Genomic DNA, 17,465 nt, shown 5'->3' with positions numbered 1-17,465 from the left:
CCTCCATTACACCGACAGCACCTGATGTCACAGGAAGGCCAAAAAGAACATCAAGGACAAGAACCACCCGAGCCACTGCCTGTTCACCCTGCAACCATCCAGAAGGCGAGGTCAGTACAGGTGCATCAAAGCTGGGGCCGAGAGACTGAAGCTATTTTTCAATCTCAAGGCCATCAGACTGTTAAATAGCCATCACTAACACAGAGAGGCTACTGCCTACATACAGACCTTGAAATCATTGGCCACTCTAACAAATGGATCACTAGTGACTTTATTAATGCCACTTTAATAATGATGCTGACATAACTTGCATTACTCATCCCATATGCATATACTGCATTTTATACCATCTATTGCATCTTGCCTATGCTGCTCGGTCATTGCTCATCCATATATTTTTGTGTACATATTGTTATTCTATCCCTTTACTTACATTTGTGTGCATTAGGTAGTTGTTGTGGAATTGTTAGATTACTTGTTGATATTGCTGCAACTAGAAGCACAAGCATTGCGAGCTACACTCGCAATAACATCTGCTAACCATTGTATGTGACCAATAACATTTGATTTTGCATATCTAAATATTCATATTGTCAATTGCCTAATATGCATTTTTTTCATGTATTTTATCGTTGAAATGTTACATTTCTGTTTAACGAAATAAGAGGCATAATACATTGGGAAGTCAGGCAGATTGTCGTGGCGAAAATGTGGTTTTTATTGTAACGCCCACTTCCGCCAGCCTTCCTATCAGCGGTCAGATTGCGCGCACGCGGTCTTTCTCTTTCCCGGTCAACATGGCGGCATCCATGGCATCACAGGCTGTAGCAAGAGGTTTACACGGAGCAAGTGCTAAGTACTTATTTCTTGACAAATTCAAGGTACTGACATCATTTAAAATGTTGACAATCGGCTTTTCATTACGCTTTTACTGTCACTGAGAACTCACCAAACTCGCTGCTGTAGCCAGAACTCACGGATCAAAATTGAGAAACAGCTCGCTGTTGTAACAGTCCATTATTACCTAACCATCGATGCAATTGAAATGAAATATCTTAAAACGAAACATATTTCCATGGAAGACAACTGTTGTTAGAACACTAGAGCCTGTCAGTAGACTTTAGTCACGAGCATCATGCATGCATTCTAGCCATTGTTGTACTGCACATAGTGATTTGAGTATCAAGTTTAATTGACAATAGTATAGAACTGCTGAATAATGAGGTTATTTGTGTGGCAGACAGCATTTTATTTGCAAGGTTGACCAACTAAAAATAATTAACTCGAGGTGCCTCAAATGAATTAAACTGTTATGTGATATTGATTGACCTTTTTGTTTTTCCCTGGGTAACTCACTATTCTACCTTTGACCCCAATTGACTTAAATGCTTCTATAGCGTTTAATAGTAATGTCAGCTTTCAAGATGGGGTAATGGTGCAAAGGTTGTTTCCTATTTGTACTTTAAACAGAATGTATGTAGATAGTGTCCCTGTTTGACTGATTGTTGCGAAATAGATTTTTCTTTCCCAGTTGCAACTTCAGTCAGGTCACTAGTTTATAATACACTTTGTTAGATGAATCAGAATATTTTTACATTTGGTGGATACGTTTTCTAAGAATACAAAATAGTAACGTGTTAGGCCATGAGATTGCAGAACAGCATGTCAATCAGCACACTAAGGGCAACCAGATTGAAACAAGTTGCATCATATGTACTCAAACTAGCATAGATTGATAGATTGTCGGTGCTTCTTTTAGCCTAGGCTAGTTGGACTTTTGGAGTCTCCTATGTTGACTTCTCTTGTGCTTTTGCACTTTGTGCATCATCACATATGTTTTCAGAGTTATCGCAGTTTGTCAGTGACACTTGGGGATAGAGCATAACTTGGGAGTGGATGAGGCTTGATGTCTTCGTTTACTATATCCAGACCTCACTAATATAGATTCACACAATTATTCCAGCAGTGTTATGAAGTTGTGAGGAATATGTTTTTGAAAGGAGGATGGGCTATTTGTGGCCACAGTTTGAAGGTGGTTGAGTGCGTCATAGGACTATTCCCCCTGGTCACTGCTATCTCCTATTGATAGATACAGAAGGCTATATTGATGTAGCTCAATATAGGCCTAGTTCTGCAGTCTAATTCTTCTCTCTTCTAATATTAATTGACCTGAAATAGCTGTGTATGTGTTTTTCAAGTAGCCCAGCCTAATTAACATTACTAAATGATGGAGTCAATTAGCTATCATCAGAGTTTATTGCTAAAGCATCATTGCTGTTATGATCATTGTCATTAGCGTTATTGCCCTTTATCTACAGGTGAGATATATGGGGGGCACAGTTGACCTAATACCTACTTTTACCCACAGTATAGGCTAGCATCTGTCTGAAGCCCCAAACACAGTTACTGAATCACTTACCATCCCACGACTAGGCTAAAACTAACAGTACTCTCCTAGCAAGCGCAGTAGACAGACCACCAACATGGGTACTTGCTGCTTGAAAATCTAGTTTGGTATTCTGTGTATAGTGCTAAGTAAGCATATATTTTCATCTCGTTGGTACTGCATAATGAGACATAGCCTAGCTTTAGTAGCTAGGGACTAGCTTCATCTATCAAGAAGAAGGCTTGTGATAATGAGAAGGCACACACTGCCAAGTTGTCTTACATTGCACATCTTTATATTTTCTTAAAAGTCAAACATTTTGATGATGATGCAAGCAACCTTAGTTTCCATGGTGTATGTGTGATACATTAGGTATTGGAGAAGGGCAATTCTCTAGTAACAGAGTGATGCTGAGACACTTGAAAATGTATGTCAAACTAAAACCAATGATTGCAAAGTTAAACAAACCATACAACTCTATGCACAAGGACTACATTTACCAATTTCCACAACATTTTACAAACACATTTAGGCATACTTGAAAAACGGTGCACATGCAAAGTTTGTAACAGTATGATCGTTGGCACTGTCACTCTGTTTCCAAACTTTGCATCTGTAATGTAAAGTAAATGTGTTTTTGTACAATTTTCTATGGAAATTGTTAAGGCGTCTTTGTGCATAGTTGTATGGTTTGTTTAACCTTTTCGATTGCATATCATTAGATAGATGATCTCTTGGCAGATCTATTGTGGTATTTTCTGTTACCCTGGTGTTATTGACAACACCACCATGCCTAACTCTTGATGAAGCAGAGCTCAGCCATTTTCACCCATCTGGGCTAGAATACAATCTGGAGATGTTAAAAATGTCCCTCTGCTTCAGGGGTTAAATCGCCCCCAGCCTCTCCTTGTGTTCAGACTAGAGGTCGACCGATTAATCGGAATGGCTGATTAATTAGGGCAGATTTCAAGTTTTCATAACAATCGGAAATAGGTATTTTTGGACACCGATTTGGCCAAATGTATTTATTTATTATTATTTTTTTTTTACACCTTTATTTAACTAGGCAAGTCAGTTAAGAACACATTCTTATTTTCAATGACGGCCTAGGAACGGTGGGTTAACTGCCTTGTTCAGGGGCAGAACGACAGATTTTTACCTTGTCAGCTCGGGGATTCAATCTTGCAATCCTTATGGTTAACTAGTCCAACGCACCAACCACCTGCCTCTCATTGCACTCCACGAAGAGCCTTAATCTTATAAAAAACAATCAATCAATCTTAATCACTAGTTAACTACACATGGTTGATAATATTACTAGTTTATCTAGCGTGTCCTGCGTTGCATATGATCGATGCAACGCAGGGGGTTGATTTACCAAAAGCGCATTTGCGAAAAAAGCACAATCGTTGCACGACTGTACCTAACCATAAAAACCAATGCCTTTTTAAAAATCAATACACAGAAGTATATATTTTTAAACCTGCATATTTAGCTAAAAGAAATCCAGGTTAGCAGGCAATATTAACCAGGTGAAATTGTGTCACTTCTCTTCGGGGTATATGCAACAGTTTGGGCCGCCTGGCTCGTTGCGAACTAATTTGCCAGAATTTTACATAATTATGACATAACATTGAAGGTTGTACAATGTAACAGCAATATTTAGACTGAGGGATGCCACCCTTTAAATAAAATACCGAACAGTTCCGTATTTCACTGAAATAATAAACGTTTTCTTTTCGAAATTATAGTTTCCGGATTCGACCATATTAATGACCAAAGGCTCATATTTCTGTGTGTTATTATGTTATAATTAAGTTTATGATTTGATATTTGATAGAGCAGTCTGACTGAGCGGTGGTAGGCAGCAGCAGGCTCGTCAGCAATCATTCAAATACCACGTTCGTGTGTTTTGCCAGCAGCTCTTCCCTGTGCTTCAAGCATTGAGCTGTTTATGACTTCAAGCCTATCAACTCCCGAGATTAGGCTGGTGTAACCGATGTGAAATGGCTAGCGGGGTGCGCGCTAATAGCGTTTCAAACGTCACTCGGTCTGAGACTTGGAGTAGTTGCTCCCCTTGGAAGGGCCGCGGATTTTGTGGAGCGATGTGTAACGATGCTTCGAGGGTGGCTGTTGTCGATGTGTTCCCGGTTCGAGGCCAGGTAGGGGTGAGGAGAGGGACGGAAGCTATACTGTTACACTGGCAATACTAAAGTGCTTATAAGAACATCCAATAGTCAAAGGTATATGATATAGAGAGAAATAGTCCTATAAATACTATATTAACTACAACCTAAAACCTCTTACCTGGGAATATTGAAGACTCATGTTAAAAGGAACCACCAGCTTTCATATGTTCTCATCTTCTGAGCAAGGAACTTAAATGTTAGCTTTTTTACATGGCACATATTGCACTTTTACTTTCTTCTCCAACACTTTGTTTTTGCTTTATTTTAACCAAATTGAACATGTTTCATTATTTATTTGAGGCTAAATGGATTTATATTGATGTATTTATTATATTAAGTTAAAATAAGTGTCATTCAGCATTGTTGTAATTTTCATTATTACAAATAAATAAAAATAATTGGCCGATTTAATCGGTATCAACTTTTTTTGGTCCTCCAATCATCGGTATCGGCGTTGAAAAATCATAATCGGTCGACCTCTAGTTCAGACTTCATCTACGTGCAATCTGCAGGCGCCTGGACATCTGCCAGCGTTCCAAACAATTGATTTTTTTAGTCTGTGACGGAACACATTGACTTCAGCACCACTTCTCTCCCCATGTGGTAAACTTATGCAGAACTTCTAATCTAAGTTTTCTGGCTGCAGCACCTGGTTTTGACACCCTCTCTCGCTCTCTTTTATGAGCCCACTGCCGAAGGGATAAGAGTAACAATCCAGGATGCTGTTGTCTGTGGCACAGTATCAGAGCCCGTGCAGGATGACTGACTGACTGGCAGGTAGTGTCACAATGGAGTCTCATCGGCTATGACAGTTGTCCGCTCCATAGGGAATTACATTTAAGATGATTTGTCAATAACAATGCGCAAGAAATCGCAATATTTCAGATGGATGGTGTATGAGGGAGAGAGAGGGGTAGGTTGTTTTTTTGTCATGAATCAAATCTCCTGAATTCTTGTCTGCACAGTGAGATAATCCTCCAGCTGTTTTTCACTGTCGCCTCACCGTGCTGAATTTGTAAACATTTGCCACGTTCTTTAAGGTGTCACAGCTCTCTGGCCCCGTAGTGCTGCAACCCAGCGTCAGTTTGAGTAGGAAACGGCAGGGAGAAAGGAGCTCAATGAGAGACCGTCCTGAATATTTTAGTGGGGGGGTGGGGACTGCGACGACTGGTTGCTGGAACTTCAAACGCCAGGCGGCTTCCCCATCTGTCTACAGCAAGAACACATTTACATTTCCTCCCAGCGAGGGATACAGTACAGTTAGCTATAACTGGATTTGAATATCATTTCGCCAAGGTTAATAGCCATTTCTGTAGCTCATAAGAGGTGTTTAGGCTTTTTCAATAATTTAGAAGGGCTGCGATCATTCTGAATTTGGCAGCCTGCAAAGCAAGAATGTACGGTAATGAATGAATGCACGCACACATCAACCCAGTCAATTCAGTTATTTGGGAGATGCTGGGAAATGGCAGCAGTTAAAATGGAAGGATGAAGAGCAATATTGTAAATACATTTTAAAGTTATAGACTACTGTAGGGCATTGACCTTGACCTAACCTATGTAACCCAGGTCCTGCACAAATCATTCCAGTGTGAGAGTGAGAGATGGAGGATCTACACCTTCTTCCTCACTCTTATCTTCCCTATAGAACTGACACATGCAATTATGTGTCCCTATGACGTCTCTTATTAGCTATGATAATGGCTAACTGTCCTATCTGTGGAGACCCAGAGATTTGGGTTTGTTCTCCAGCTAAGCCTGTCTGCAGCTAATTAAGCCCTGTTGTCCCTCACATTGCAGATGTAGCAAATCTCAATGATCTAAATCCTGTAGCCATGCTCCACTGCTCCTGCCTCCTCTTCCTTCCCCTCTAACACAGCACTGCTCCTGCCTCCTCTTCCTTCCCCTCTCTACCACAGCACTGCTCCTGCCTCCTCTTCCTTCCCCTCTCTACCACACCACTGCTGCTGCCTCCTCTTCCATCCCCTCTCTACCACAGCACTGCTCCTGCCTCCTCTAACTTCCCTTCTCTACCACAGCACTGCTCCTGCCTCCTCTAACTTCCCTTCTCTACCACAGCACTGCTCCTGCCTCCTCTTCCTTCCCCTCTCTACCACAGCACTGCTCCTGCCTCCTCTTACTTCTCCTCTCTACCACAGCACTGCTCCTGCCTCCTCTTCCTTCCCCTCTCTACCACAGCACTGCTCCTGCCTCCCTTTCCTTCTCCTCTCTACCACAGCACTGCTCCTGCCTCCTTTTCCTTCCCTTCTCTACCACAGCACTGCTCCTGCTTCCCTTTCCTTCTCCTCTCTACCACAGCACTGCTCCTGCCTCCTTTTCCTTCCCTTCTCTACCACAGCACTGCTCCTGCCTCCTCTCTACCACAGCACTGCTCCTGCCTCCTCTCTACCACCGCACTGTTCCCATCCCAAACAGGCTGACGTCATGGTTTGCGCCTAATTGGAGCCTCCTCCAGATGTCCTCTAACTCCCCTAATGGCCGGGACATGACCTTGACTTCCTCTACAGCTCTCTAGAAGAGGGTAGGAGGCAAGGATGAGGAAGTGCGAGAGAATCACCACTGTCCTATCAGTTTTGGCTTAAAGCAGGAACACTTCCCTGAGAATTTCAAATGGATTCCATCATCACCCTCTTGGAGGGGTGTGTTTCTGTGTGTGTCTGTCAACACCTAATTAGTCCATTTATTTGAAGATGGTCTTTTTTTTCTGAATAAATCCTGATCTGAATTAGGCTCCTAATGCTTCATCGTGCATGATATTACTACATGGTTGGTTTTATGTGGGGATTTACAGATTATTCACATTGGCCTGTTTATGCTGCAAATTCAAATCATTCTGCCTTTCTGCTCTCCATTTCCTTAAGTGTAGGGTATGTGTCGTCGCCGTCACTGCTAACTAGCATGCAGTGGCTGTCTAATTGCAATACAGCTCATCTTTATGAGTCAGAACTAATAGCAAACTGCCTCCTCATTAGCTGGAAAACATTTAACTACAATCAGGACACGCAGTGATTTTTCTAACAAGTCAGTGCAGTGTCTACCCACGTTTCGGGCTCTGCTCTTGTAAATGGATCAGGATTCCAATCCCCTTTAACTCTACCCGGATGGTTAGCTAAACGGAGGCAAAGGGCCCGAGTTCAAAACCTGAATAGGAACCAATCAATTACGTACAATTGGCAAACTGGCAATGTGTTAATTTCTTAAACATTTTGATAATGCCCCTTAGGAGAATTCCAGTTAATTAACTCGGAGGCCATCCGTTGGTGCTAATTAGCCAGAGTAATTTCAAAGGGTTAGGGCCTGGCCATGACTAGTAATGAGGATTTGAACCCTGGGAGACGTCTGGGGACGCCACTGTATTAGAAGACATTCAGAGCTGTATACACATCCTCTGTAAGCTGTCTGGCTGGCTCTATATCCAGTTCAGAAGAGGAGAGAGACTAGCATGATATAGTACAACTTTTTCAGGTGTTTTTGTTAAACAAAGATTTAAAAACATGAATGACTATGCACTTTTTGTGTAGCATGTAGAGCAGGTGTTGAACAACAGTGGACATGAATGGAAACATTAAATCAAAATCCTGTTCTCTAAAGACCATTTAGTTGCAAGATGTCCTTCTCACACCTCTCATTAAGTGTTGTGTTTTGGCTATAGCCTACTGTACTGGATAACTAGGCCATCTCTTCCCTTCACCCTAAAATATTGTCATTTAGGAGACCTTGAGATCATTTCAAAGTGTATTTGTTTTATTTAAATAAAGCCTTGACTAGACTCCCATAAGCTTCTCTTCCTATTCCCAAAGCTATGCTGGATCCATACAGATTTGCTCATGAATATGTTTGTTAAAAAATGCAAGGGCTCTTATCAGAATCAATCCCCTATCGACATATTGAGTTATTCGGTCTCTGTGCTCCTAATGGAGGGGCACTATGTCCAGCCTCTGAGACATGCTAATGATGATAGCCTTCCCTGAGAGGGTTTGAGGACAGGGCCATTGAAGGGCCATGTTCATTCTTCTTTTCTGCTTTAATGCAGCCGTTGGCCCTTAATGGAGCATGCCAGAGGCTTTTTTTATTCATACATCAAAAAGTTAAACATAACCACTCCATGAAATAATACCTCTAGATTTGGCATCTGAAGAGTGAATAAGTGAGGATGTTGGTCTCTGTCCAGGTGTCCTAATAAAGTATTGATTTTCCTCTCTGCCGTTTGCACGGGCTCTTCACCCCATCCATCAACAGAGTTCTGTTCTAGAAATGTCCTGTTATGTTGTGTTTCTGGGAGCATTCCTTCAGTTCATGTAGGATTTCCCTCCCCTCAATCAAAGCATGGCCTAAAATAGGGAAATAGCTTAGGCCTAGCCTACTTCATGAGATGTAGCCTACTTGACAAGCCCTTAAGGCCATTTTGTGGATTAGACAGTGATGTGAGCCATCAGGGGAGTGCTCCTGTTCTATGTAGTAGGCCTAAAATATACACGGAGTATACTAAACATTAGGAACACCTTCCTCATATTGAGTTGCACTCAGCATGGACTCTACAAGGTGTCGAAAGTGTTCTACAGGGATGCTGGCCCATGTTGACTCAAATGCTTCCCCTAGTTGTGTGAAGTTGGCTGGATGTCCTTTGGGTGGTGGACCATTCTTGATACACACGGGAAACTGTTGAGTGTGAAAAACCCAGCAGCGTTGCAGTTCTTGACCCAAACCGGTGTGCCTGGCACTTACTACCATACCCCATTTAAAGGCACTTAAATATTTTGTAGTGCCCATTCATCCTCTGAATGACACTCGTACACAATACCTGTCTCAAGGCTTGACCATCTTTATTTTACCAGTCTCCTCCCCTTCATCTACACTGATTGTAGTGGATTTAAGTGACGCCAATAAGGGATCATAGCCTGCACCTGGTCAGTCTGACAAATCAAATCACATTTTATTTGTCACATACACATGGTTAGCAGATGTTAATGCGAGTGTAGCGAAATGCTTGTGCTTCTAGTTCCGACAATGCAGTGATAACCAACAAGTAATCTAACTAACAATTCCAAAACTACTGTCTTATACACAGTGTAAGGGGATAAGGAATATGTACATAAGGATATATGAATGAGTGATGGTACAGAGCAGCATACAGTAGATGGTATCGAGTACAGTATATACATATGAGATGAGTATGTAGACAAAGTAAACAAAGTGGCATAGTTAAAGTGGCTAGTGACATAAGGATGCAGTCGATGATCTAGAGTACAGTATATACGTATGCATATGAGATGAATAATGTAGGGTAAGTAACATTATATAAGGTAGCATTGTTTAAAGTGGCTAGTGATATATTTACATCATTTCCCATCAATTCCCATTATTAAAGTGGCTGGAGTTGGGTCAGTGTCAATGACAGTGTGTTGGCAGCAGCCACTCAATGTTAGTGGTGGCTGTTTAACAGTCTGATGGCCTTGAGATAGAAGCTGTTTTTCAGTCTCTCGGTCCCAGCTTTGATGCACCTGTACTGACCTCGCCTTCTGGATGATAGCGGGGTGAACAGGCAGTGGTTCGGGTGGTTGATGTCCTTGATGATCTTTATGGCCTTCCTGTAACATCGGGTGGTGTAGGTGTCCTGGAGGGCAGGTAGTTTGCCCCGGTGATGCGTTGTGCAGACCTCACTACCCTCTGGAGAGCCTTACGGTTGAGGGCGGAGCAGTTGCCGTACCAGGCGGTGATACAGCCCGCCAGGATGCTCTCGATTGTGCATCTGTAGAAGTTTGTGAGTGCTTTTGGTGACAAGCCGAATTTCTTCAGCCTCCTGAGGTTGAAGAGGCGCTGCTGCGCCTTCTTCACGACGCTGTCAGTGTGAGTGGACCAATTCAGTTTGTCTGTGATGTGTATGCCCGAGGAACTTAAAACTTGCTACCCTCTCCACTACTGTTCCATCGATGTGGATAGGGGGTGTTCCCTCTGCTGTTTCCTGAAGTCCACAATCATCTCCTTAGTTTTGTTGACGTTGAGTGTGAGGTTATTTTCCTGACACCACACTCCGAGGGCCCTCACCTCCTCCCTGTAGGCCGTCTCGTCGTTGTTGGTAATCAAGCCTACCACTGTTGTGTCGTCCGCAAACTTGATGATTGAGTTGGAGGCGTGCGTGGCCACGCAGTCGTGGGTGAACAGGGAGTACAGGAGAGGGCTCAGAACGCACCCTTGTGGGGCCCCGTGTTGAGGATCAGCGGGAGGAGATGTTGTTGCCTACCCTCACCACCTGGGGCCGGCCCGTCAGGAAGTCCAGTACCCAGTTGCACAGGGCGGGGTCGAGACCCAGGGTCTCGAGCTTGATGACGAGCTTGGAGGGTACTATGGTGTTGAATGCCGAGCTGTAGTCGATGAACAGCATTCTCACATAGGTATTCCTCTTGTCCAGGTGGGTTAGGCAGTGTGCAGTGTGGTTGAGATTGCATCGTCTTTGGACCTATTTGGGCGGTAAGCAAATTGGAGTGGGTCTAGGGTGTCAGGTAGGGTGGAGGTGATATGGTCCTTGACTAGTCTCTCAAAGCACTTCATGATGACGGAAGTGAGTGCTACGGGGCGGTAGTCGTTTAGCTCAGTTACCTTAGCTTTCTTGGGAACAGGAACAATGGTGGCCCTCTTGAAGCATGTGGGAACAGCAGACTGGTATAGGGATTGATTGAATATGTCCGTAAACACACCGGCCAGCTGATCTGCGCATGCTCTGAGGGCGCGGCTGGGGATGCCGTCTGGGCCTGCAGCCTTGCGAGGGTTAACACGTTTAAATGTCTTACTCACCTCGGTTGCAGTGAAGGAGAGACCGCATGTTTTCGTTGCAGGCCGTGTCAGTGGCACTGTATTGTCCTCAAAGCGGGCAAAAAAGTTATTTAGTCTGCCTGGGAGCAAGACATCCTGGTCCGTGACTGGGCTGGGTTTCTTCTTGTAGTCCGTGATTGACTGTAGACCCTGCCACATGCCTCTTGTGTCTGAGCCATTGAATTGAGATTCCACTTTGTCTCTGTACTGACGCTTAGCTTGTTTAATAGCCTTGCGGAGGGAATAGCTGCATTGTTTATATTCGGACATGTTACCAGACACCTTGCCCTGATTAAAAGCAGTGGTTCGCGCTTTCAGTTTCACGTGAATGCTGCCATCAATCCACGGTTTCTGGTTTGGGAATGTTTTTATCGTTGCTATGGGAACGACATCTTCGACGCACGTTCTAATGAACTCGCACACCGAATCAGCGTATTCGTCAATATTTCCATCTGACGCAATACGAAACATGTCCCAGTCCACGTGATGGAAGCAGTCTTGGAGTGTGGAGTCAGCTTGGTCTGACCAGCGTTGGACAGACCTCAGCGTGGGAGCCTCTTGTTTTAGTTTCTGCCTGTAGGCAGGGATCAGCAAAATGGAGTCGTGGTCAGCTTTTCCGAAACGGGGCGGGGCAGGGCCTTATATGCGTCGCGGAAGTTAGAGTAACAATGATCCAAGGTTTTACCACCCCTGGTTGCGCAATCGATATGCTGATACAATTTAGGAGTCTTGTTTTCAGATTAGCTTTGTTAAAATCCCCAGCTACAATGAATGCAGCCTCCGGATAAATGGTTTCAGTTTGCAAAGAGTTAAATAAAGTTCGTTCAGAGCCATCGATGTGTCTGCTTGGGGGATATATACGGCTGTGATTATAATCGAAGAGAATTCTCTTGGAAGATAATGCGGTCTACATTTGATTGTGAGGAATTCTAAATCAGGTGAACAGAAGGATTTGAGTTTCTGTATGTTTCCTTCATCACACCATGTCTCGTTAGTCATGAGGCATACGCCCCCGCCACTCTTCTTACCAGAAAGATGTTTGTTTCTGTCGGCGCGATGCGTGGAGAAACCCGTTGGCTGCACCGCATCGGATAGCGTCTTCCCAGTAAGCCATGTTTCCGTGAAGCAGAGAACGTTGCAGTCTCTGATGTCCCTCTGGAATGCTACCCTTGCTCGGATTTCGTCTACCTTGTTGTCAAGAGACTGGACATTGGCAAGAAGAATGCTGGGGAGTGGTGCACGATGTGCCCTTTTTCAGAGTCTGACCAGAACACCGCCTCGTTTCCCTCTTTTTTGGAGTCGTTTCCTTGGGTCGCTGCATGCGATCCATTCCGTTGTCCTGTTTGTAAGGCAGAACACAGGATCCGCGTCGCGGAAAACATATTCTTGGTCGTACTGATGGTGAGTTGACGCTGATCTTATATTCAGTAGTTCTTCTCGACTGTATGTAATGAAACCTAAGATGACCTGGGGTACTAATGTAAGAAATAACACGTAAAAAAACAAAAAAACTGCATAGTTTCCTAGGAACGCGAAGCGAGGCGGCCATCTCAGTCGGCGCCGGAAGAGCTGGTGGTGTTAATGTTTATACTCAGTGTATAGTACTGTATATCTTATGGTAGGTGTACCCAATTACTTATGCGTGTTTCTGTGTTAGCTGAATTGGACTAGCTAGCCCTACAGTGTGATGAGGCTGACTCAGAATAGGTCTCCTGTTAGTAACATCCTCCTTTCTAAGTAATGATACTTCTGCATGACATTGTTCCTAGCTCACAAAAAAACAGAGTTTGCTAAACCGCTGTCATTTTGTACCACTTGAAAGTCAGAGCTGAGGGTGCTTCTGAGTCTGCTGAATGCCATATGCCAGTTCTGAGGTAGGAGCAGTGTGCTTGCTGCCCTGGCTCTGTCCTTTTACGCCACTCCTTGGTGGAGCATCTGCGACACTGCACAATTGAATGCAGCTGCTGCCACAGCACTGTCCTCTGCTCGCTGCCTTTGTATGGGGACAGACAGAAACTCTGTGTGCTTTGCAGAGAGGAGCCGTATGGACCGCTGCAACACATGCTTCACTCAGCACATTTGGGTTCTTTATGCATTTGTTTTTGGTTAATTATATTCATTTTTGAATGTCAATTTATTTGAATGACTTTGGTAACTTACAGTAGGCCTTGTTGCATTTTTCCTCTTGTTGTTGTGGCAAAATGACGAGTATAGGGCCTAGGCCCATATTATATTAATTCCCTTTTAGGCTTTATATTCAGGTCATTTGATTGGCTGTTTGATGGTCGAGGATCAACTATTGATATTCTAGTAGTCAAAAGATTGTAAAAAGTAAAGACTGAAAAATAAGTTATAGCCTGTATATTGGGGTAGGCTATGAGCTTAAAGTAAAAATGGCTCATCTCTGTATCTTGAAGTGCTTTACTCTGACATTTTGTGATCACTGGCTGAATGTCAAGATTTTAGCTGTAAGCCTGCTGAAAGAAAAAATCTCCCTCACAGAATATTGTGGTCTTTACCAATAAAAGTACTTTTTGCTATCGCTTGAACTTGGTGGCCAGATCTTTGGCTGTACAATTTCTCATACTTTGGTGTGAAGACCAATGTTGATGGTCAGACAGGGACAGTGTTAGATAAAGATACCAGCAGGGTGGAATTATTTTGTTACGTAGTTTTTCCACAAGAGATTAGCCTAAACCTAATTGATCTAATACCTCCAGCATAAAATAAAACTAACAAAACACAAGAAGCCCTATAGGCTATGTTAATGGAGACCTGTGAAGTGTCTAGTCACGGCCCGGCTATAGCCTATTGAGTAAAGACTGAGAGGAGAGAGCACTAAATGTGTTCACTGATGCATACCCTCTGAGGTGAACTCTCTCAAGATCTAATTTCCAGTGACAGTTATAGCCTTTCATGTTTTATGGCTCTACCGCTCAGGAACATGTCCTTTTTTTACTTTCACAATGAATGAGACCATGGCCATGTCTGAATACCCATACTAGCGTACTGCATACTATTTACTCATCGTACGTACCGTTTAGTGAAAAGTGTGCCACAGCCGCAACTCAGTAGTGGCTCCTGATTGGCTGAGTGTGGGTGGATCTTTCCAAATTCAACAGACATGCATCACATTAACCAGCCTGATAATAGCTCATTTCCAATTTGAGAAATGTCTTTAAACTCTGAATAGAATAGGAATGGATTTATAGGCCTACTCAGGCTGGTTATAGGCAGACTATCGCATACAACCTATACCATAGCCCATCTATCCTATATGAAAAGGACTTGGTTCCATTTCATCATATTTATTAGTGAAACCAAAATTAACTAACATACTCTACCAGTTAAAGTTTGAACACACCTACTCATTTGAGGGTTTTTCTTTATTTTTACTATTTTCTACATTGTAGAATAATAGTGAAGACATCAAAACGATGACATAACACGTATGGAATTATGTAGTAAACAAGTGTTAAACACATTTTTATTTGAGATTCTTCAAAGTAGCCAGCCTTTGCCTTGATGACAGCTTTGCACACTCTTGGCATTCTCTCAACCAGCTTCAGGAGGTAGTCACTTGGAATGTTGTTCAATGAACCTAAAAGTTAATTTGTGGAATTCCTTTCCTTCTTCATGCGTTTGAGCCAATCAGTTGTGTTGTGACAAGGTAGGGTTGGTATACAGAAGATAGTCTATTTGGTAAAAGACCAAGTTCATATTATGGCAAGAAATGCTCAAATAAGCAAAGAGAAACGACAATCCATCGTTACTTTAAAACATGAAGTTGAGTCGCAAACCCTATCAAGTGCTATGATGAAACTGGCTCTCATGAGGACTGCCACAGGAATTGAAGACCCAGAGTTACCTGAGGATAAGTTCATTAGAGTTACCAGCCTCAGATTGCAGCCCAAATAAATGCTTCGCAGAGTTCAAGTAACAGACACATCTCAACATCAACTGTTCAGAGGAGACAGCTTGAATCAGGCCTTTATGGTCAAATTTCTGCAAAGAAACCACTACTGAAGGACATCAATATTAAATAGAGACTTGCTTGGGTCAAGAAGCACAAACAATGGACAGTAGACTGGTGGAAATCTGTCCTTTGGTCTGATGAGTCCAAATGTGAGATTTTTGGTTTCAACCGCCATGTCTTTGCGAGGCGCAGAGTAGGTGAACGGATGATCTCTGCATGTGTAGTTCCCACCGTAAAGCATGGAGGAGGTGTGATGGTGTGGGGGTGCTTGCTGGTGACACTATCAGTAATTTATTTAGAATTCAAGGTACACTTAACCAGCATGTCTACCACAGCTTTCTGCAGTGAAACTCCATCCCATCTGGTTTGTGCTTAGTGGGACTATAATTAGTTTTTCAACAGGACAATGTCCCAACACCTCCAGGCTGTGTAAGGGCTATTTGACCAAGGAGGAAAGCGGTGGAGTGCTACATAAATGACCTGGCCTCCACAATCACCCAACCTCAACCCAATTGAGATAGTTTGATGAGTTGGACCGCGGAGTGAAAGAAAAGAAGCCAACAAGTGCTCAGCATATGTGGGAACTCCTTCAATAATTTCTCATGAAGTTGGTTGAGAGAATGCCAATACTGTGCAAAGCTGTCATCAAGGCAAAGGTTGGCTTCTTTGAAGAATCTAAAATATATATATAATATATTATTTATTTGTTTAACACTTTTTTGGTTACCACATGATTCCATATGTGTTATTTCATAGTTTTGATGTCTTTACTTTTAATATAAAATTATGTAAGAAAATCCTTGAATGAGTAGGTGTGTCCCAACTTTTGACTGGTACTGTTTATAAATTCAATCAAATAGCCTATTAGACACTAAAACTTATCAAATGTTCAAATCAAAAAGCTATTACACAGAAAAACGTGGACAGTCGGGTGCATCACAAATTCAGAATCTTCTGGACAGGAGCATAATAAACTAAAGTACTGATCATTGGGAACTAGATCAGAATGCCTGGTAAGGCTTGACCAAATAAATAAAATAATAGCCTGCAAAACGGCCTAGCCTGCAAAACTAAAACAATCCATATGTTCAAATCAAAATGCGTGATTAAGATGACATCAATAACGCAGCATTATCCAAGTCCCCGGTGCCGACACATTAAGAAATCAAAAGATGGTGATTTAGTTTAAAAGCTCTGCCGAAGGCCAAGAGAAGAATGAGAAAGGCAGTTAACCTACAGTTCCCCGGGCGCCGAAGACGTGGATGTCGATTATGGCAGCCCCCCGCACCGCTCTGATTCAGAAGGGTTGGGAGAAATGCGGAAGACACATTTCAGCTGAATGCATTCAGTTGTACAATTAACTAGGTACCCGCCTTTCCCAATAAACACTTTTCAGTGAAAAAACTGAAATCCACTGAGTATAAAAAATACTTATCTTTTCAAAGATGTAGCCTACGATTCATTACTTTAAGCACAACAAAACTACTTAGCCTACATTGGTCACCAATGCAGAAGCTTTTGCATCTTCCCAATTAAGTAGCCTAGTTTCTTCCAATGCATTGTGGAAACGTGTGCATTGTATTCTACTAGATGAAGAGCTGAACACGTCCTTTAAACCGTACTTGTTTTTCGAAATGTCCCATACCATTAAACATAGAAAAATGTCATACTGAGAATGTGTCACGCGTGAGTGATTGCATTGTTTCCCCGCTATTTGTTATTTTCGGTAGCACATTCCCCATATCTAATTGGTTTGCTGTTGTCAAAATCAAAATTAGTATGACATCTGGGCATATAAAGTATACTTAGCATACTCAAACTGCCTACTACTTAGGATGCTAGTATAGCTATTATATACGGGCGGCAGCGTAGCCTAGTGGTTAGAGCGTTGGACTAGTAACCGGAAGGTTGCGAGTTCAAACCCCCGAGCTGACAAGGTACAAATCTGTCGTTCTGCCCCTGAACAGGCCGTCGTTGAAAATAAGAATGTGTTCTTAACTGACTTGCCTGGTTAAATAAAGGTAAAATTTTTAAAAAATAAAAAATTTGGGCATGGCCCTTCTCCCCTAGCACCCTTTTTTCC

The 17,465-nt window shown here is 42.7% G+C and overlaps 1 protein-coding gene across 2 annotated transcripts in view; it reads left to right on the top strand.

Moving 5' to 3' along the window:
* Positions 1 to 771: 771 nt before the first annotated feature.
* The window catches only part of suclg2 (succinate-CoA ligase GDP-forming subunit beta), a 130,872-nt gene continuing 114,178 nt past the window's right edge, over positions 772 to 17,465 (top strand). For both annotated transcript variants that reach the window (XM_065001906.1, XM_065001907.1), the window contains exon 1: positions 772 to 881. In XM_065001906.1, the coding sequence (XP_064857978.1) occupies positions 798 to 881 (84 nt within the window). In that variant the 5' untranslated portion in view covers positions 772 to 797. The remainder of the gene's footprint in view (positions 882 to 17,465) is intronic.

The sequence above is a fragment of the Oncorhynchus nerka genome, linkage group LG15 (assembly GCF_034236695.1).
Source record: "Oncorhynchus nerka isolate Pitt River linkage group LG15, Oner_Uvic_2.0, whole genome shotgun sequence".
Taxonomy (NCBI): domain Eukaryota; kingdom Metazoa; phylum Chordata; class Actinopteri; order Salmoniformes; family Salmonidae; genus Oncorhynchus; species Oncorhynchus nerka.
The sequence above is the reverse complement of the archived record's forward strand: the minus strand, read 5'-3'. Positions and strand labels throughout refer to the sequence as shown.